General features: G+C 33.0%; 1 protein-coding gene across 1 annotated transcript in view; it reads right to left on the bottom strand.

Annotated features, from left to right (window-relative positions):
• Window positions 1-23,134, bottom strand: part of LOC128998647 (uncharacterized) — a 38,267-nt gene extending 15,133 nt beyond the window's left edge. Inside the window, exons 1-3 of the mRNA XM_054424870.1 lie at window positions 23,033-23,134; window positions 14,083-14,346; window positions 9,153-9,289 (exon numbers count right to left, since the gene is read on the bottom strand). Of these exons, the coding sequence (XP_054280845.1) occupies window positions 9,153-9,289; window positions 14,083-14,334 (389 nt within the window). The 5' untranslated portion in view covers window positions 14,335-14,346; window positions 23,033-23,134. The remainder of the gene's footprint in view (window positions 1-9,152; window positions 9,290-14,082; window positions 14,347-23,032) is intronic.
• Between the last annotated feature and the right edge of the window lie 776 nt (window positions 23,135-23,910).

Genomic DNA, 23,910 nt, shown 5'->3' with positions numbered 1-23,910 from the left:
AAATTACAGACCTATTGCTCTATGTCCTCAGTCGGTATACTACTGGAAATACAGTTTCTGTCAAGTTTTAGCCTTTCTTCAAGAACATCATCAACACTGCTTAGCATGGCTTTACTGCTGGGAGCTCAACCAGCTTCATAACTTCTTCATTAATTTAATTTTTCAAAATGTAAATGTAAACTCCCTTTTTGCCGACGAGGCTAACATATTTACGGAAATAGCCACACCTCATGACTCTGCCCGTTTACAGTCAAGCCTCTACTCAATTCCCATATTTAGCTTATATGACATTTTTCGCAAATGGAAAAACACGAAGCTCAATGTGTTTAAATGATCAGAAATGACTTTTTACATACTGAAACCCCCTGTCCTCGTTGTATACTCAATTTACTCTAAGCCTTTGAAGAGAGTTACAAATACTATGATTTGGGTTCAACTTTCTCCACCAATCTCTCTCTTGATGATCAAATTGATCACCATGTCTATAAGGATAGACATTAACATCCACCATTATCCCTGGAGTTACGTACGTCGGTCCCAGCCAAACACACAACTTATTTTAAAACTGTTCTCTTGTTCGTCAGCTCCTAGAGTATGCAAGTATGCAAGTCTAGTACGGATAAGCTGTTTGGACACAATAAGGTTTGTAAGCAATCCAGAAGAGATTTCTGAGACTTGTTGGTGTGTGACAAGACTAGCAGTCCCTAGAAGTCCTTGTTCGGGATATGTAAGTTACGCTCAGTCTTTCATGTCTCCGTTCTAGACGCTTGCTGGTGTCATCTTCATATACAAACTCACCAATGGATTCGTCAACCGTCCTTATCTCCTGAGCGAAGTGGCTATCTGTATCCCATCCAGAACGCACTCTCAAGATATCTACAGCAGACTTCACGAAACAAAACTCTACTTCTTGTTCAGTTCGCTGACACAGGCTTGGGAATGATATTTGCTAACTAGTTTTTTTTTTTTTTTTTTTTTTTTTTTTTTTACAGCATTCTTAGATTAATAAGAAGAAAAGACCAGAACCACTTATGTTCCCTTGAAAATTATTATATATTTTCTACTGTTATCTGACAAAGCTTCTTGTACTGATTAGTAATTATAGCACGTTAAGTAGCTGATTACTGAATTTCCTTACTTTTCCGCCCTCATTTTACTTTCCCGCACTCCCGTATTTTAACCGAACAACACAAAATACAAAACACAAAATAGTGTACTTGTGTAAGCTGTAATACTACTGGTAAACACTGTAGTCCAGTAATGAGCCAGCACTCGAAGAGGAAGGTAGTCCTGCCAGTCCGTCCCATGCCAGAGATAACAAACTGATAAGCACTGATTGTATGTTCAAACTGGTATGTAGTGGTTTCTTTATACTTACGAATAATCTGTTTTTAGACATTTTAAATTTAATAAATAGTGTTATATAAATATTTTTTACAATGAGTGAAAGGTGCAGATCTTGTCAAAAGTCTATAACTAATCGCCAAGTGAAGATTCAGTGTACAGACTGCTCGTCGTTTTTTCATGGTACCTGTGTGTACTTTTTTCATGTTAACTAAGGAAGATGCTGAATATATGGAAAATGAAGGACAAGTGTGGAGGTGTGAGAGATGTAGCAAGGAAAGAAGAAAGAGCATGCAAGTCCAATCCCAGCTAGGTAAAGAACAACCTAATATAAGCGATGTAATAAGCCTGTTGAACGAAATGAGGCAAGAAAATAAAGATCAGATTAAAAAACTTGAAACAGATCTTGGGACCTCGGTTGAACATTGTCACCAAACAGTTGAGGAACTTAAAGTTACTGTTTTGGCACAATCAGAATCTTTGAAGAAGTATGAGAAGCTGTGTGATGTACTACTAAAAGAAAACAAGGAATTGCATTTGAGATTAAGGGAACTGGAAATTTGGCAAGATGAGGCAGACCAGTATTCACGTATAAACTGTGTGGAGATCAACGGGATTCCTGAGAGGGAGACAGAAGATGTGATACAATTAGTAAAAAGTGTTGGTATCAGCCTAGGCATGACATTGTCTGAAGAGTCCATTGACGCGTGTCTGGGAACCAAGCGAACTAACGAATCTAGACCCCGAAGCATTATAGTCAAATTCACCCGAAGATTCATTAAAGAAGAAATACTGAAGAAAAGAAGAATTAAACGCAACCTGAACACAAAAGACATTGGATTTAGAAATCAATTAGCCGAGATTGTGTATATCAACGAAGTCTTGACCAAGAAAAGAAGGGAACTGTACAAGGAAGTCCGGGACCTCAAAAAGGAGAAGAACTTTAGTTACGTGTGGGTGAGAAACGGAAAGATCCTGGTTCGGCCAACAGAAAAAGGGAAAGTAATACCAATAACCACCACGGAAGACCTGGAAAAGCTGAGAGAACTTCCAGTAACTCCTCCAACAACAAAGGAAACAGACCCTGCACAGGTGACGGAGACGGAGCCTTCACAGACCGCTGCACAGTCTTCGGACCCTGCACAGACCACAGTCTCTATACAAACTACGGACCCTGCAAAGACCACAGACTCTACTCAGACTACGGACCCTGCACAGACTTCAGACTCTGCACATCCTGAGAAAATGGACACTGCACAAAATGGTTAGACTAGTTCATATCTATTTTATAGAAGAGTCTGCTTTTTGGTTTTCAGTTTTAAGTTTCTATAAGTACTCACTGTAAAATACTAATGTTTGCCTTGATAATTTATAATCGTAAATGAATCATAATTTGTTGAAAGATAAAATTAATAATTTAGTATTAATACAACAAAATATCCGTAGCCTTAGACAAAACTTTGATTCATTTGTAACTGAGTTGTATTCTTTGGGTAGGACCCCTGATATAATAATATTAACCGAGATTTGGATAGAACAAAGTGAAGTAAATTCTTATTCATTGCCTAATTATTGTAATTTTGTAAAATGTAATTCTAACTATAGAGCTGGTGGAGTAATCGTTTTTGTGTCTGACAAAATGAGTTCTTATCAGATAAACATTCCAAACATGATAACTGCTGATTATATCCACCTCAAAATAACTTTAGCAAATAATACTAATCTTGATCTTTTAGCGATATTCAATACTTCACGAATTCTCAATAAATAATTTTGTAGACGAACTGGAAATAGTTCTGTCACGAATAAAAACACCGAATCTAATGATTAATGGTGATAAAAATATTAATATTCTTGAAAAATATAGTGCAATTGATAAATATATCATAAAAATGGCAAGTCATGGACAAAAATCACTGATAAATCAGCCCACTAGAGTCACCAAATTTTCACAGACTTGTATAGATCATTTGTTTTGTAGAATTAAGTTAAACTGTAAGTTTAAGTGTACAGCTGAAGTTATTAAAACTTGCATTACTGATCACTGGACAACCTTAAGTCATGTTGAATGGAGTCCTGATAAAGTGTTTGCACAAAGGAACAAAAGCAATGAGAATCAATTGAGGAAACTTGACTTAAACTCTCTTTAAGTGTTTGTAAACGAAATGGACTGGAGTAAAGTGTTTACTACATGTTCAGCCTCAATTGCTTTTGATCATTTCATTGATAAACTACACTCCTGCATTAATAAATCATATAAAATTGTCAAAGTTAAGTGTAAGTTTAAATCCCCGTGGATGAACGTTACAATAAAAAATAGTATTGACCAAAAAAAACAAAAGTTATAGGGAACATGTAAAAAATCTTAATGGCACTATCAAAGAACATATGTACAAAAGTCAAAAGAATGCCTTGATAAATCATATTAGATACGCAAAACAACGCTACTACTCTAACCTATTTGAAACCAACAAAAACAATAGTAAAACACAATGGAAATTTATAAAAGAATTAACAGGAAATAGAGAAATTAATAAATCTAACATAGTCTTGAAAGATATTAATGATAAATGATTAGCTCTCCAGCCGATTAATGATTTCTTCTGTTCAGTGGCCAAGAATTTAAGAGAAGAAATTGATAGTGATAAAGATTGTTTTCATAATGAATTTAATGTGCTCAAAGATAAATTCCAAAGTTTCGCATGCAATGACTCAATGTTCTTTTACCCAACATACGAGGAAGAAATACTAACGATGATAAAAATCTGAAAAATAACAAACCCCCAGGATATGACAACGTAACACCCATTGTAATAAAAGAAATATCTGTCTCCATTGCAAACATACTAGTATATATTTTTAATTTAAGTTTATCAAGTGGTGAATTCCCATCAAAATTGAAAAAAACTGTAATAATACCATTATTCAAGAAAAATGACAAACATGACCCAAACAATTATAGACCAATAGCTCTTTTATCTATTTTTTTCAAAAATTCTAGAGAAGATTGTTAAGGTGCGATTGGTTAACTTTCTAAATAAGCATAGATTTTTTAGCAAAAATCAATTTGGCTTTCAAAGTAAATTAAATACAAGCTCTGCTCTAATAAACTTTATGTCTGAAGTATACACAACCATTAATGATGGTAAACTTAGTGCCGGTATTTTTGTAGACGTAATGAAAGCGTTTGCACACTAGACCACGGCATATTATTGTGTAGGATGTATAATGCAGGAATTCGTGGGGTTCCGCTGGTGTGGTTTCGATCATATTTAGAGGGTAGAAGGCAAGTCACAAAAGTAAACAATACAGTGAGTGAAGAGGGTAAAATTGAGTTTGGTATACCCCAAGGGTCAGTGTTGTCTGGTCCACTTTTCCTTATATATGTCAATGACTTGTGCAATGGCAATTTTAAAGGCAAGTTGGTGGCTTTTGCTGATGATACTGCATTATCCTATGAGGCGAATTCCATTCAAGACCTCAAGGATCAAATGCAACATGACATTAATATGCTTAGATATTGGTTTTCAAATAATCTTATGGTTATGAGCCCAAAAAAAGTATATTATTTTTAATATGACCAAACAATTGTCCTTTTGTACCGGCCTAAAATATCATGAAGTAACTTGCTCCCTTGCCCAAAATCATTGCACATGTCCAAATCTAGAGCAAGTGGATAGTATAAAATATCTAGGGATATGGCTTGACAGCAAACTTAGCTGGAAAGAGCACCTAAATTACTTAAAAACTAAATTAGTCAAGTGCATACGAATATTTTATATCCTTAGGTCCGTTTGCTATACTCAACTGATGATAACAATTTATTTCGCATTTATCAACTCTAAAATAGATTATGGAATAGAAATATGGGGTGGAACATATTTTACCAGCCTAAAACCAATCATTACTTTACAAAAATCTTTCATCAGGATAATGCTAAATAAAACCAAAACTGAACCTTCATCCCCACTTTTCAAAATTATAGAAATATTACCTATCAGGAATTTATATGTTTACAAAGTTCTGAAAATATATTTCAATAGATGTGGTACTGATAGAACAAATCCAAGACATACTAGACTAAGAAGTAAAAACAACATCTATGTACCTAAACCTAGACTAACCATATTTAAAAAATTCTTCTTATATTTGGCTCCCACATTTTATAACCTTCTTCCCGAGCCCATCAAAGCAAGGGAAAACGTCAATGTATTCAGCAAATTAACACGAAACTACTTGCTCGAAATAGATAGTATAAACACATTTTTTACCTCATTGGTCTAACAATAGATCATAGTTATTTTTAATAATCTTGCACTTATTAAGTCAGGGATGCTCGATATTTTCAAATAAGCTGTAAGTTCAGAACACTCCAAAATAGTACTGTAATCACGAAGATTGACAGTATAGGGTCAGTTTTCAAATAGATAGGTAGATAAGGTTTTGTTGTGATAGGTTGCTGTGTTAAAGCTAGTTTTTGAAGCCTAGTTTTATATATTGCTTTAATTTTGTAATAAAAATACTGTGGTAATGGTGACGGGATGGACTTTACAACCACGAGTTGCTCCAACTACCAAAAATGTTTGTTTCCCACACAGGTTCTGTAACCTCAGGGCTTTATTGTTCGTTATTGAATAAAATAATTAGTTAGATTTATGTTGTGAAGAGTATTGTGTTTTTAGTTTATATTTGAATAAATACAATCAACATGTAATACTTATGTACAACCTTAGTGTATAAATATGTATTGTATTGTACCTGTTGTATTTGAAAAGAACAATAAAGAATTTTTCAAATTAAAAAAAAATTCAAAAAATTCAATACGAATATGCTTGAAAACATGTAGGCAAAACTCTAAGGCTACGGCCACACGGGCGTTTTTTCACGCGGTAAAATGTAGCTTATTTTCACGCTGCTTGAATTCCCGCTGTTGTATGCCACACGTGCGTTTTTTTCACGCAGTAAAATGTAGCTTATTCTCACGCCGGTTGAAATCCAGGAGCGGCAAAATACCTTCCTCATGGCCGGAATAGTAACCTTGTTTCTGACTAGTTAACACGAAATATGAATGGTATATTGAATTCGATACAAAAACAATACTAAAATTATTTTATTTTGTTAACCTTTCATTTAATTATTTACATTTAGTATAAAAAATTAATATAATATATTAAGTTCGATACGAAAACAACAATAAAATTATTTTATTTTGTTAACCTTTCATTTAATCATTTACATTTAGTATAAAAATAAATATAATAATATATTAATTTCGATACGAAAACAACACTAAAACTATTTTATTTTGAATAAATATAATATAAATATTTTATGACAAGATTTTCATCAGATCTTTGAATATTCTACTACATAAATGCCTCTTTACATTTTTTAGTCCAACTAAATGCCTTTCCTTTTAGTAACAAAATATTAAGTGTTCCAGTAAGGTCGACCTATGTTTAAGATAAAACGTGTAGGTCTACTGTGTAATTGGCTAGACCCAAAAATATTTTACGCTATCCTGGACAAAATTAGATACATTTATATTTATTTTAACTTGCTACGACGACTTGATCAAAGCTGCGTGTTGCTCCCACCCGTGTGGCCAGGGATAGAGCGTGAAAACAAGCTTCAAAAATGCACCCCAGGCCATTCTTCTGCGGGCCCGCGGCGGTCGATTTTGAAGACGCGCCTAATCTGCGTGAAAACACACTCCGTGTGGCATACCTCATTACATTTAATGCTGCCCATATTTCTCGCGTTTTTTCACGCTGCGTTCTTGCGTGAAAAAACGCCCGTGTGGCCGTAGCCTAATAAGTCGATCAGCTGGTGCAGTGTTTATTTGTCATATGATTTGACCATTGATACAACGACTTTACTTAACCTATAAACCTGTTGTTGCGTGTTAACATAAACATTACAAACCAACAATTTACATATTGATTAATTATGTTTGTGAAACTTCATTCAGATTTTTATTTGCTAATCTGAATGAAATTCCACAATTAATTTGTGAAATAATTTCATTTAGGTTTGAATTTGGTTATTTGTGAAAACGCATCGTAAAAGCTCACCTGTATATACATACAATTACCCATTATTTATTCTTTATAGTAACTGTAGGAAAAATTTAATGTATAACACTAGCGCAAAGTCTCGTGTACACTAGTTGACTCTAGTGAAAATTATCTGATTTTAATTCAATTTGGTAGAATCGTGTTAACCTAGGCCTTTTTATTGGGGTATAAATAGGCATTTTCCATTTTTACCCTATAAACATAAAACATGATAGTCCTCTCAATTGCCAACAATCTACTTAGTAGGCCTATACTTTAATCTTATATGCACATGATACTAAAACTTCTTACACATATTGAGTAGCCGAAGCAACTTGGACTTGGTCAGCAGAAAATAAGCTAGGCCTTAAGGTTCCGTTTAGACCTACTTAGAGTCTTCAAATCAATTTTATAAAAATATCTCAAAAGAAATCATGGATTGTTAAAATCCAATATTTCCTGGAGGGATAACAAGTTGGTTTTCATAGACATATGGAGCCCAGATGAAGCACTTGATGTAGAACTGTTTTTGAGAATGAGATTATTATTAAACCGTGTAAACATGTATTTCTGTACTACGCATCTAAGAAAATGTCTTTAAGCTATTAAGTCATACCATAGGTAAATGGTCAGGTGTGGAAGTTTTCTGGAGAACCTTGTATATGGAAGATTCATTGATTTAATTTGTTAGGTTTAATATAGAATTTTCTAATCACAAGGTTTGTACTAAATTTAATCAAAATCGAATGATTTTTACTCAAGTTTCCTTGGTTACGGAATGCATTTGAACGGATGGGGTTTTTTGGCCTCTGGAGAAATCAAAACGAAAAAGAAAGTGGTCCCGGGTCTAGGTCTCGCCATGATACCTACAGTATTAGCTTTCTCCCCATATGGGTAATTCGTTAAAATGTTCCAAAATAAAATGGTTAAGGAAATATTTGTGACATTTTAGTAAACATGAAAAACTACTTAGTTTAGTTTTCAACAAGCCTTGTATCATTAATTGGGTAATATCTTTATTACTATTTGAAAGTGTTAAAACAGAAAGTATTTTTCCTACAGTCACCTGACAAAGCGGGCTTCCTTGCACTGATTATAGTACTGAAAGTTGCTAACTGCTGCATTTACTTACTTTTGCGGCACTGTTTTTTTTTTTTTTTTTTTGCCGCACACCAGTATTCCAACCAAACAACACAAAACAGCGTGCTTTTATTATGCACGTAATCCGAGTACACTTGGAAATAGGTTGGCAACACTTAAAGATACTACGACTACGATCAGCAGTTGCAGTGTTTCCCATTTCGTTCAACGCTTGGATTTAAAACCTAACCTAAAACGTTTTGTTTAGTGTTTGAAATATTATTGAACTATTTCTATGCTTTATAATAACTGTAGGAAAAATATAATGTGTAACGCGAGTGCAAATTGTCTTTGTGCCACTTCCCCCACTAGTTACACAAATAATTATTGTATGGGATCCATCCAAACATTTTGTGAGCAGGCACTGTGAGCACAAATACTCATAAAATTATTGATACTAATGCTTTAATACATATTACCTGAACAATCCTCGGTCACCGGCTTTTAAAATATTTTCAGGCATAGAGGTAACTGTATTTAACTTTCAAAAGTTTAATAATTACTTCAATGCTCTCTACTACAAATTCACGTTTCATAGGTCACGCCACACAAACACACAATCGTTCGACCACACTAAAATGTCATGTGAAGTAAGAGTATTGCTTTACTTACAATACTGTAGAACTGTAGATATTGTATGTAAATGGATCATCGGGCAGTGGGAAGTATGTGAAGCAAATGTTGTCAATCAAACAATGGGCATCTGTCTTTGTAAGGAATGTCACGAAAAGTGGTTGATTGCAATAGGCCTGGAACAGACAAAAACTCCTCTGGTGATTTATTTATTCATTTGTTTATATCTTCACAGCCATAAATAAAGCTGGGTACTAGTGAGACTGTTGTTGCGAATTATCAGCTGGTTAATGGTTTGATGCAATATCGTGAAGGTCAATTTTTGTTGTTTTGAGAAAGGAAGGATTTTTTTTTGATAAATTAATTATTGTGTACTAAATATACACAGTAAAAAAACTCTGTCAAAATAACAAATAAAAACAGTGACCAAATATAAAAAAGTGTATTTTTCATAGTTAAAAAGTTTAACATATTCATTAACCTAGGATAGATAATACATACTTAGTACAGGTAAAACTCACCTAAGAAAACATAAAAATTAGTCCATTCATGAAACTTGCAGGAAACGTAGTAATTACCATTAGGTATTGGAATCTGAAGAGTCCCTAGTGATTGTGGGGGTGGAAGTACCATTTTAAGGGGTTTTAAGTTTATGGGGGTAGTGATTTTGAGAAAATTTTTATTTATGGGATCCAAGCAAGTGGGGTGTCATTTTCTATGTTTCTTAGGATGCAGAATCGAAAAAGAACATAATAAAAGCAATAAAACCGACAGTTTATCAGAATACCCCCGCCGCAGCAAACCTGCCGACTAAGCGAATTTCCATTTGTCTGAATTGATTTTCAGTTAAATATATTTTAATAACATTAGGTTTAACGAGTACCTAGGTTTGCTGCTACAAGGAAACTAATAAAGTGTGTTTTTGAGTAAAATATTGATAGCTTAGTACAAAATAAATAAATTTGCCAAGTTTGATCAAAATATATCCATAAACAAGCAAACTACAACATTTGACAATATTCTTCATAAGAATAACATGGGAATTTTAAATTTACAATTTTTTTAATTTTCTCCGTTACTAATAATCGAACAAAAATACTTTTATATACTAAATTATTTGTTTTTTTAAGCTCTTAAAAAAGGTCTAAAGAGAAATCGGGAAATTTTGTGTTTTGAGGGTCAAAAGTGAGAAAAACCAATTTTTACCCCATAAAAAACCCCCCGTAAATGCCCGTTCCCATGGTCCGATCGTGCTGGTTCGCGAACTCATTCAAGTTTATCTCACTTTACACCTTTAAACCAAATTTCATCAAAATCGGACAAAAATTACTCAAGTTATCGCGTTCACGGACGTATATATATATACATATCAATCAATTATCAATTATTTAAGATGGGGACGCCACTATGTGCGTATTTTAACCCAAATATGAGTGAAGGATGAGTGTAGGATGAGTGGCGCGATCTTGTAGTCTTGTTAGTGACTAAGGCCGACATGTTCCTTTCAAAAGTGAGAAAAACCAATTTTTACCCCATAATATATGTCATATATAAAAATTTGAACGAATGGTGTTTTTGGCCTCTGGGGACATCAAAATGAAAAAGTAAATCGGTCCCGGGTCTAGGTCTTACCGTGCCACCTACGGTAATAGCTACTTCCCTATAGGGAAATTCGCTAAAAAGACTAATTTATTAAGGAAAAACTAAATATGACAAATTAATTAAGGTAAAATAATCCAGTTATTTAATATAAATACAAAATTGATCATGAGTCTGTGTCACATGTTAAAGTTGTGAGGAAAATTAACCAATAAACTGGTAGTTACGCCTCTTTAACCACCACGTGTCATATTGTTCATCAGCTACTGATGCATCATCACCTTCCATGGAATCGTCAGTGTCTCTACTCGTTCTTCTTGACAGCTTAGTAGTGGGGATGGGTAGCAGAAACATATTTAAGTTCTGGCGATGATCCTGCAACTTAGGGTGGCGATAATATAGAAGACCAAGTATGTAAAACCGCCCAGACCCCAATTTTTAAGGACCTTGGTCACCCGTAATGACGTCATCAATATGGCGCACGTAAGAGGATGCTGGGTCGCTATGAAGTGGTTATTATACCAAAATGCCTGAACCGATTTTAATGAAATTCGGCATACCAGGGCTTAAATACGATATCTAATCCCAGTTTTTTAATGGTCGAGTTTGACTAGGTAATTTTAAAAAGGCAGCCGTTAATAATTAAAATAATTAAAAATTGTTTAATGTTTTGTTTTTCAATTCTCTCCAGAAATCTGCAGCAATCTTTCATTTTCATTGCAATCACGCCTCTGCATTTCACGGATTAGGCAAAATACCCCCACTGCAGCAAACCTGCAGATTAAGTGAGTTTCCATTTGCCTGATTTGATTTTCAATTAAATCCATTTCAATAACATTAAGTTTAGTGTTAACTAGGTTTGCTGCTACCGGGAGGGTAATACAGTTTGTTTTTTAATTAAAATATGAATAGGTTAAATAAATTCGCCAAGTTTTATAAAAATATAACCATAAACTAGCAAAATAACTAATCAGGGTATTAAAAATAGTTTAGAGAGAAATTCGAAAGTTTTACGTTTAGAGGGGCAAACATGAGAAAACCCAATTTTTACCCCATAAATCCCCCAGAACACCCCGTTCTCATGGTCCGATCATGCTGGTTCGCGAACTCGTTCGAGTAAACGTAGGTTTACACGTTTTTACCAAATTTCGTCAACATTGGGTAATTTTTGCTGAAGTTATTACTTGAGTTGTGCTAACGTTCTTTAATAAGTACACATATACAGTCATTAACGCTGTTAAAGTTTGATGTTATGTCATATAGAAAAGTACAACAAATATTTGGATTGATTCTAATAAGTTCGCAATCAAGCATGATCAGACCATGGGAACGGGGTTTTGGGGGGATTTATGGGGTCAAAATTGGGTTTTGTCATGTTTAACCCTCTATAACATTTTCCAATTTCTCTCTAAACCAATTTGGATACCATGATGAACTAGAATACCTTAAAAACCAAATAATTTTGTTTATTGAAGTGTTTTTGTACGGATATTGGTTACCTACCGAGAAAATTCAAAAATTGTAAATTTATCATTCACATTTTATTCTTATGGAGAATAAGTAAACTGTTGTAGTTTACTCGTTTATGGATATATTTTTATAAAACTTGGCAAATTTATTTATTTTTACCTAAGCTATTAATGTTTTAATTATAAAAACACACTTTATTATCCTACCCGTAGCAGCAAACCTAGTTAACACTAAACTTAATGTAATTGAAATGGATTTAATTGAAAATCAAATCAGGCAAATGGAAACTCACTTAATCTGCAGGTTTGCTGCAGTGGGGGTATTTTGCCTATTCCATGAAATACAGAGATGGCATTAAAACCTGTGATTGCAAGGAAAAGTAAAGATCGCTGCAGATTTCTGGAGAGAGTTTAAAAAACAAAACATTTAACAATTTTTAATTATTTTAATTATTAACAGCCGCCATTTTGAAATGACCTAATCAAACTCGACCATTGAGAAACTGGGATTAGATATAGTATTCAAGCACTTGTATGCCAAATTTCATTAAAATCGGTTCAGGCATTTTGGTATAATAACCACTTCATAGCGACCCAGCATCCTCTTACGAGAGCCATATTGATGACGTCATTACGGGTGACCAAGGTCCTTAAAAATTGGGGTCTGGGCAGTTTTACATACTTGGTCTTATATATTATCGCCACCCTAAGTTGCAGGATCATCGCCAGAACTTAAATATGTTTCTGCTACCCATCCCCACTACTAAGCTGTCAAGAAGAACGAGTAGAGACCCTGACGATTCCATGGAAGGTGATGATGCATCAGTAGCTGATGAACAATATGACACGTGGTGGTTAAAGAGGCCACCACTACCAGGAGGTTTGTTGTAACTACCAGTTTATTGGTTAATTTTCCATACTACTTTAACATGTGACACAGACTAATGATCAATTTTGTAATGGGTGATTGATATTAATTTACTGGATTATTTTACCCTAATTAATTTGTCATATTTAGTTTTTCATTAATAAATTAGTCTTTTTCTGATAAACTGTTGGTTTTATTGCTTTTATTATGTTCTTTTTCGATTCTGCTTCCTAAGAAACATAGAAAACGACGCCCCACTTGCTTGGATCCCATAAATAAAAATTTTCTCAAAATCACTACCCCCATAAGCTTAAAACCCCATAAAATGGTACTTCCACCCCCACAATCACTAGGGACTCTTTAGATTCCAATACCTAATGGTAATTACTACGTTTCCTGAAAGTTTCATGAATGGACTAATTTTTATGTTTTCTACTGGTTTTTTAGTATAATTTTACCTGTACTAACTATTTAACCTACAATATTATCACCCGGTGTGCCTTTTTCAACTTTTATATATAGTAAATAATCGATACTAATACCGTAATTTTTTGTGATTCAAAATATTTAAAATAGTACATTTTTAACTGGTTTGTAGCTGACATCCAATCTCGGAATCCTTGCATTTTTGTTTTGCAATTTTCAAATTCGCATTCTCACAAAAAAATTGTTAAAAACACGAATAATACATTAGCATTTAAAAGTTATTGAAACAACACAGGGTCTAATAATTTTCTTTTAAAATTAAGTAAGAAACCACTACATGCCAATTTCAATGCTTACCGGTATTTTATTCTGTGAGTTTAAAGTGTACCAAAAATATTTCTTATACAGTATTGTTTTAGTTGTTATTTTATAAACAATCATCACTGAGTGCTATAAACTGTAAAATATTATACTCCTAAATCACCCGAATACAAATTATATGATTAAACATCGCCATCTTAAAAATAATTATTTTGATTGTATGTAATGTTTTGATTGTATTTGAATGAATATGGACTTTAAAAAGTTTGGGGAAGAAAATACTCACAAACTCCAAGCTAGTGTCAATAGTGTCGATCTTTTCTTGCATCCCTCCTCCCCCTCCCCCACCACCACCTCCACCGAGGAGATCCTCGAGTAGGTTTGACACCAGGTCTCCTACACCCTCCAGCAATTCGGGCACCGCCCCATCACCCTGGGGGGCGGGCTCCGGAGATGGTTCAGGCGAGGGTTCAGGTGATGGCTCCGTATACGCCGTGGAGCTGAAGAGAGCAACAAGGAGGAAGCACCTGATAATCATCAGGATGCAGATCTAGGCAAAACATTCCCAAATTTATCACATATTTTACATTTTTGGCCAATTAACTTTTGATAAATTAAAAGGATTACCTAATCCATCCACAGTTGTTGGTATGACAACTAGTTCCGTTCCTTCAATGTATTTATACATTGTGGTATGTCAAAAGATTCTTTAAAATACTGTCAAAATCACAACAATCGAAACTTGTTAAGTTGATTAAATAATTAAAATAGAATAAAAAGTGATAAAACTGGTTGAAACTGTAAAGGCTGTCCAGCACTGTCTTATCACTGTCAGATAAAAAAAAAACGTTTGACATACTACAATGTATTAATTGATGTTTTGATGATGTGGTTGCATACAATGACCTGCGAAGTTCTAAAGAACGAAACTAGTTGTCATACCATCAACTGTGGTTTTTAATAACTTAACTTTTTAATTAACTTTTATTTTTTCAATAATATATTCCAACCAAGGGTCACAATGAATAATACAAATTAAGTTTTATTTTTTACAGCTATTATCTGTATCTGCTCTACGTCTTACCTAGCACATAATATAAAATCTCCGCTCTCCTTTGTTGAATAATTAATCTAAATTATAGGTTAATTATAATTTAACCTCTGTTATATGTTATTGATTTGATTTGTAAAATAAAAGACTACTGATTTATGGTATATGTGAAGGAAGGCACTGTTTACTGTTCAGGGTAAGAAACAAAAATATAATTGTGGATTGTTCAGAATGTAGGGTTTCAGATCATGACCCATATGACAGAAATATGACAGAAACATTTCTTTGAATATACTTGAAAATTGAGTAATGCACTTTTTAATGTATTATTCTACAGTATAGCTTGTGGTTGAATAGCTTCCATGTTGAATATGTTGAATTGACAACTTTGAATAAATTACTAGGAAAATGCATTTATTTCCCTTGGCCGACATTGACCTTATTTTACCAGCATATTTAAATAGTTTGACAAGTGTCAGGCTCTCCTGGTTCTCTATAAATGTATGGAAGAAAGTGTTAGAACCCTGTATGCAATGATGAGGTTTGTATGTCATAAGTGTGCTGGTTTATATAAACAATCCTCAAGCATTTTTTATCTGATTTTTTTATATACCTATACAAGCTCAAAATTTTATTTCAACTATGAAAAATAATATACCTTTAAAGTGAACAAATCTCCCACTCCTCTCTTTACGTCAAATGTGAATCATATGCAAAGACTAGCTTGTTTGTAATTTGACAGACAATTCTGATAAATATTTTTTTAAAAGGTCGCCAAAGGACATAACTTACTTATTTACAACCTTGGTGCAGGGGACTTAGGGTAGATTCCTTTGATTCATGGATAACGGATGACATTCAAAATACCTTTATTTGTTTGACTTAGATCTATTTCGGGAGGACATAATGCTCTCATATGCGGTGAATATCAGAGAAGAAGAAGTCCAGACTAGAGATGACGGGGTTTCCTGCAAAAACCTTCTGTCGTTGCAGGGTTGATTTGAGATTGGAGTTTCCTCCTGAATTCACTGGCTTGTTTGATCAATTCTCGCCATACAATTAAGATAAAATCTTTCCAATCTTTGATTATGTACGCACAATCAATCTATCAAACACTAGAATACCAAATAGTGAGGCCATCAGACCTTAGAGAATGTGTATTTGTAAACGATCTAACAGCCTTTGTTGTAAATTAATAGAAAGTAGCCCTGTCAACACAGATGTTATTCAGTTTCAGAATAATACTCTGTTTGTCCTCTATCACTTCTTGGAGGAAGACGTCATATTAAAGAATATTGGCAGAACGCAAGTTGTTGGTAACTTTAATAGTTGAAAACGTTAATAAAGGATATTATAAAAAGAAAGAGAAGAGATAAATCTAGTTTGGATGAACAACCGAATGTGATTGAAATTTGTTAGCAATATAAATAAACAGTGAACAGCTGAACATGATATTAAAACAGCACATAAGATAAATTACTCGTAATTTTACAGTGTAAAAGGAAAATTGATTGTGATTACAGTATAATGAGTAGTGAAAAGGCCTTTGTAGTGTAGTTTACCAATTTATACCAGCACAAAAAAATTTAAAAAATATTGCCCAGCAGGTTTGGAATTTGTTTGCAACTCCTGTTGTTTAAATACACACCCTGTTCAATATCTCTCAGCCCAGTTTGAGGGGTAAGATAACCCATTCAAATGGACCTATACTATCCAACATACCGTTATCAGGCCTTCATTCGTTCTAGTTTGTATTTTGGTCAAACTGTAACATTGGTAGCTCTTAAGTATGAAAACCTCTACTAAATAGTATGAACCTAATTTATTACCTGAACTTTTTTATTGCTTTATAATTGTGTCCTACACGCTAGGAAAATTTGACGGTTTATTAACTTTGCATAGATATAAGGGGTTGCATATTTTTCGCTCATTTAGACCAGACCATAACAATTACTGTTTATTACACGGTTACCATAGATCGTTGCATGACACATTTATATCTATGGAATAACTATTGTTTTCACTTTTTCTGCTTCGATGCTTAACTAACTAGGTGATATTTAAAATTTTATTGAAGTTATTCCTTTTACCTTGTATGTTATCTAAATCTTTATTATGCTCATCATTATTATGTAACTGTCTTATTAGTCAAGGTCTATAGTATTAAACCGCTTATACGACTAACTACATTGTTATTTTACATAGTATTTCTATATTTTGCATATTTTAAATACGATGTAAAATTTAAAGTCAAAGTGTGTCAAATGTAAACTTGTATTGAGAAACAATGTGCTTTTCCTATATTAAGCTATTTTATATATTAAGCTGCTTAAGCTATTACTGTATTACCTTTTTAGTTATATATTTGAGAAATAAGCTAACATAGTAACTATGAAGTTTATAATTCATATGGTCTCTAGACTGAACTCTTTTCATTTCAGTTTGGAGATTCAACATTTTGTTCCTGTATCTATCTAAATTATTATATAGATTAAAATGTAAAAAAATTCAAATAAATGTGAATAAAAAATTGAATATAAAATAATTGATAACTATCAATAATTAAAGTAGTTCTAAGAAATTACATTACATAGCAATAGCTAAAGATTCGTCAAATAATTGGGCATCAAATTTACCAGCACATAGAGAAGTAGGTAACGTAATTATGTGAAATAAAAAAGCACATTTTATTAACAATATTAAAAACTTCACATCTAATGGTTCCAGAATGTTTTTAGTAGTGTATACTAAAGAACGGGGAGTTTTGGAGTTAGACTAGGGTAGTCGATTTAATACTCGTAGAGCGATGTAATAAAATTGAACAATCGCTTAGCTACGTGTCAATAATCTACAATGGTGCCCAGATTAAAATTTGTATCACAACAGTCTTGTTCTAACTCCCATGGTAAATTGAATTTTGTAAAAAATTTGCTTGACGTTGTTTAACAATTCCGAATGAACATTTTGAAAATTTCTGTGATGATCTTTACGGTCCATCGCTTCCTCTTTATGATAAAAAATATACAATCTTTATTAACCGTACAACACAAGACTGTACCACACGGGGAAAAGTAACGATGACCCCAATTCGGGTGGAATGTTAAAGTACTACATGTCTGTCTTGATTTACATTCAAAGGAAGAATTTAGAGATTGTCACTGGTAGTATGTTGTGACCGGAAAATATAATACTGTAAAATAAAAGTGTTCAATCTGTGATTCAAGATGATCCCAATGGATAATGTAAACATAATATATATCTCACAAGTAAAATGCAAGTTGACTTTCGATTTTTAAAATCGATATTGTAGGACTCTGGCACTCTGAGCTATAATTTGGTGCCTTATACAGGGTGAGTTTTAATTGTCCCCCCCCCCCCCAACTTTTTTCTACATTTTTTCAAATATCAATCCCAGACCACTTCCAAACATTGTTGGGTAGTAAGTACTTCATTTTGACAAGGTGGTCATTTCCGGCCGCCATCTTGGATCCGCCATATTGGATGCAAAATATTTTTTTCAAATGTAAAGGTGGGGTTGTGACCCATTATTTCGAACTAGATTTTTACCCTGATTACAATGCCGCAAACAGTTTAAAAAAATCTTGATTCCTTCTAAAGTTATGAGGCCTTTTTTAAACTTTATTTTTAGCCCATTTTAACATTGTGCTTATACAAACTAAGACCATAATCTCAAAATAGTGCTAGATAAAGATAAGTATACACTACCAGTCATTGCCAACCTATTTGCACTTGGTTATGACTGATGTATTTTTTTCGGCCGCCATCTTGGATCCGCCATTTTGAAATGGGATACATTATTTTAAATATGAAGGGTGTGTTGTGACCCATCATTTTGAGCTACTTTTTTAAGCTAAACTCAATGCCGCAATCCATTTTTTGTTATCCAGTTTAATTTATGAAACATTGCAATATTTTTGTTAAAAACGTTAATATTTCAAAATCAAAATATGAAAATGAAAAATGGACCATGGAATTGAGTTCTGCTTAAAAAAGTAATCTGAAATGGTGGGTCACAACACCCCTTTTATATTTAAAATAATTTATCCCATTTCAAAATGGTCTTAGTTTGTACAAGCACAATGTTAAAATGGGCTAAAAATAAAGTTTTAAAAAGGCCTCATCACTTTAGAATGAATCAAGATTTTTAAAAACGGTTTGCGGCATTGTAATCAAGGTAAAAATCTAGTTCGAAATAATGGGTCACAACCCCACCTTTACATTTGAAAAAAATATTTTGCATCCAATATGGCGGATCCAAGATGGCGGCCGGAAATGACCACCTTGTCAAAATGAAGTACCTACTACCCAACAATGTTTGTAAGTGGTCTGGGATTGATATTTGAAAAAATGTAGAAAAAAGTTGGGGGGGGGGATAATTAAAACTCACCCTGTATACACGTTGCAGAGTGGTCTTTATGCATTAGTTTCATTCGACCGTGATCTAATTTTCTAAAAATTCTTTTACTGTTGATGTAATATATGCGTTTAATGCACCTGTACCTATAATCATTGTTTTAAATAGGCCTGTGATCAGATGACAGAATATAGTAGTATAATTAACGTCTATAGTTAGTTAATATTCAATATAAACAATCATTCTGGTTGAAATTACAAAATTGGCTTATAAATTAACAATGGTATATTTCATTTTCCGTAGGAGTAATTTTTCCTAAAACACCCGTAACAGCATGGCTTTTTGTAAGTTCTGTATTTGGGGAAAACAAGCACCAAAATATTGAGTAATTAAGTGGAATAAGTTCTGGTCAAATGCAAGGTGTCAATGATTATTACTTTTATTCAATAAACTCATATTTTGCATATGCGAAGGAGTGATTACTTAGTGTTTATACTTGAAAATAAACCGTAATTGTGAACAGTGTAATAAGAGATTAATTATGTGTATTACACAAATAGTTTCCAGTTTTACATGTTATAGTAGTAGTATTATATTATAATATTATAGTAGTTAACGCAACGATCGCGTAAGGATAGTCTTTACGACTCGAGTAGAAAATAATTTAAGATATAATACCCTTTGTGGGTGCCTTTAAAACTTCTCCGAGTGTCGTAAAGACTAATTACGCGAGTTTTGTAAACACTTTACTTACGACAGTTTTTTATTAGGAAAAATCACTATTTATAACTTCTAGGAGAGGTTATGTTTAGGTTACGTTGAGGTTCGGTTATGTTGAGGTTAGGTTTACATGACTGTGACACACCATTTCGTGTTTATTGTTAATGTTCAAGCATAAATGTAGAGTTATTTAACAATATGAATACTTCATATATATAGTACTTATTGTAGATAGTACTTATATTACGGATGCACTTATAAACAGGTAAACAGTTATCTAGAAGTCCTAGATCACGGCCACCTTTAACTCCACGCCGCGGCCTGGTAGAATTGGCAACGTTGCAAGTAGTGTAGTCTAGTGCCAGACGTCCCATAAGATAACATGGCAGACAGGTCACACCAGCTCATTAATTCGCGTTTCATTCTTTAAATTTAAATTTATGAACATAAATTTATTAAAAGATTGAAAATCAAACATATAGAATTGAAAACCAAAACAATATTTTATTTATTTATTTATTGACCAACGGCTGACGCCAATACATAGGAGATTTAGATTGATAAATTTTTATTGATAATCTATTTTTTCACATTTAAAGCAAAGTTAATATTTTCATAGACCAGTAACCAAGCTTTCGTATTCTTAAAACATACACAATTACCATTGGCTGCCTCCAAACAAAACAGCTGTTACAACCCTACTTGCGATGTTGCCACTTCGAAGGTCCCGGCCTGAAGTTAAAGGTGGCCGTGCCTAGATGCATTTATGGAAAGGCTTATGAGCTGTATGTTATACTCTGAGGTTTATTTCTAAATGAAGAGTAATTAATTGCCATAGACATATTATTAATATAGTAGGCTAATAAAATATAAGATATAATAGATTAGTAATACTGTGCTAGTAATTTTCAAACCTAAAGGTAACTTACATGTTCACTATCAATGTTACGCTATGCATATTCTATAGTATAAGAGGAGGCGTGTGTTTTATTGCAAAGATGTGTTGAACACACACTGCATTAACATAATTAAAATTTGTTTATTTGTTACATCTTCTATACATTATGTTGCAGGGTATACTGGAGTTGTTTCACTGCAGTGGATCGTCAGTTAAAGATTATTTATGCTTGTATATTAAAGAAGCTTAAAAATTGTTTTAAGATCAAGCATAATAAATACTAATACATGTCTGTCCGCCCGCATAGATTACCCTATGGTTATATACCCATAGTCTTGCGCGGGCGACCCCCCAGTACTGACACAATAACCTCTATGAAAAGTCCTACTGCATAAAAAAATGGATGTCAATTATTTTAGTAATGATTTTAAAAATATCCCATCAACCTTTTAAAAATAAACCCATCACTTCTGAGCCCTTTAATTAAAATAAGCAACTTCCTATTCGTATTAAATTAGTTTTTTAAATATAAGTGGCCTAGTATACCTAAAATAAAATGCTTCATAAAAATTCTCCTCTAGATTTTGATTTTGAAACTTAAGAATTACAAAAATTTGGTTTATAATAGTTTTGTAAATGAAGTTCTTGAGAACCTATATTCAATCAATAGTTTATCGCATTGAAAGAAGATTAGTCGTATTTTAAAGCTCTTAGTTACCTAGACCACATAAATAAATAATATATAATATTTTTGATGTAAATAATGTAAAAATTAGAATCCAAAATTATCAGTCATTTCAAAGATCAAACCCCTAATTGTTGCAGCTACTGACAATATAATCCAAACAGTTTGATAGTCATTACAAAAAAAAACATTCGTTTTACTAATTTATTTATAAAATCAGGCCTGTGTGTTTATTATTATACAATATTCTCATCTGCATATATTGAAAAAACTACGGGCCAATCAATATATCAACGGATATTGCGCCCAAGTGTAAATACGACGAAAATTAAATAAATGAAAGTCAAAATTTATCATTCATTCTAATGATGATCAAAGTTGCCTATTGGAAAAATCAATGACAAAAGATAATCACAATGCGTCAAGGCTTTTTATTATATTATTACACAATTCTTGTTGAAGCTTAGAATACAACTTTCAATTAATTACAATATTAATTGTGATTGGAAACAGATAACACCCACTAATTAATGTTTTATGGTTGGATATTAAAAAGGTCGGATAAAATTTAGTTAATAGTCCGTAACTAAATAAACAAGAGTTGGCATCAACGCAAAAAATAATTGGTTTAAAATACCATAATCATTATCATTAATAGTTAATATTCAAAGTAACTACTAATAAAAAAACCTAGCACATCCTTATAACTATACTGAGGATTCAGGAATGCAGGTGTTAAATCGGGACGCTGTATTAAATTTTACCTGAAAGAAGAGAACCCCTTTAAAGCATGAATAGCTTTTAAAAGTGAATGAGATGGCAATTGGGATTCCTTTAAAATATCCTTCAATATTATTTAATTATATAATAAGAATGCATAAACTACGAACTATTATTATTATTACTCATTGCTAGACATGCTGATTTAACCATTTAAAAAAATCTCTCTTTGGGCCTCACATGCTTAGAAGGTATCCTCAAAGAACTAAAAGTACCTCCAAACCCACTTTAACACTCTCAAAAAGCCTAATGGAACTTTCAGCCATGTAGTCTTTTAAATAAGTAAAATTTCAACATTAAGACAATTTTGTCACATTCTAATCAACTTGCCAATCGCTAAAATTGCCCATTTATAATTTATTTGTAAATTAAATTACGCATTGTTATTGTTTATAATAAAACTTTCTACTTTTGAAATAAAAAAGGGCCCATTTTTATTATGATCAACTCAGGCCGTAACCCATACCAGGCGTGAATAATGATTAGCGAAATCATAACAATAATGTTTACAGCGAGACAGTCCAATTCATTAGTTTCATATATCTATTATTTGCAAGTAAAAATGTTGACAAATCTACAAGAAACCGCATTAATATTTAAAAAAATAAATAACTATTTGGGTGTTAACATACATCAAGTAAACAATACTATCCACTTCCATTGGTATTGATTGAAGCATATATACTGGTCTTAAATAGCAGTTGTAATTTTTTACAAAGTCACTTACCTTTAATCAGATAAAAGAAAATCCAAAAACATAAAATCTGTCGGCCCGTAGCTCACAGTCCCGGGGCTCACATTGAGTCAAATTGTTTGAACAGTTCCTATCGAATCAGTAAACAGATCTGTGCACGACACCGCAGTAGTATTTACTTTTTAAAATTTATTGTCTCAACTCTTACTTGGTTCGGTGCCTTCTCCATGGAGCAGAGACCTACCTTGTCATGTTCCATTTAAACTTTCTAAGACTTAATCGAATTCAATTACAATACACTCGACAGTGCGGATTAATTTGCTTGTAGGGATGGTTTTGGTAGTAAATAAGTAAACTTAAGTGATGGTCATTAATGTATTAATTTGTTTAAGGGATACACCATTAATGCTAACAGCTATCAGATAGGTGTTATTTTATAGCTCTCACCTGCCAATCGAACGTGAACGGATCCATCCTGGGAAAAGTAAGAAACATTCAGATTTTCTGAAATTGGTTCCCTGTTATGGGGATCTTAATAATCTCTCCAAGATGAAGACACATAACTAAACGAGACACACCACTCTATTGTACACCCGTGATCACAATATTTGTGTTAAAATATACTTCTGTGTAACCCTCTTAATTATCTATTATTTTAGAATATGGAAAACGTTTTTTTAATAAAAGGACATAAACCCTTTCAGGATCTCCTAAAATCCATCCCTAATGGAATAATCTTAAAAGGAACATTAAATCAGAAGATACCAATGGCTGAATTATATCGATACTGATTGAAGGTTGCAGGATATTTTACAAATAAGGTTTTAAGATTTGTACCATCCCACCTCTCTCTCCTACTTCGGTGAGACTTTACACAAATGCTTGTGTATCCGAAGTCCCAACTCCATTGA

Source organism: Macrosteles quadrilineatus, unplaced genomic scaffold, assembly GCF_028750875.1.
Source record: "Macrosteles quadrilineatus isolate MER2022 unplaced genomic scaffold, UCM_ALF_1.0 Scaffold_7__1_contigs__length_78375512, whole genome shotgun sequence".
NCBI classification, from domain to species: Eukaryota; Metazoa; Arthropoda; class Insecta; order Hemiptera; family Cicadellidae; genus Macrosteles; species Macrosteles quadrilineatus.
Note: the sequence above shows the minus strand (reverse complement) of the source record. Positions and strands in the feature narration are given on the sequence as shown.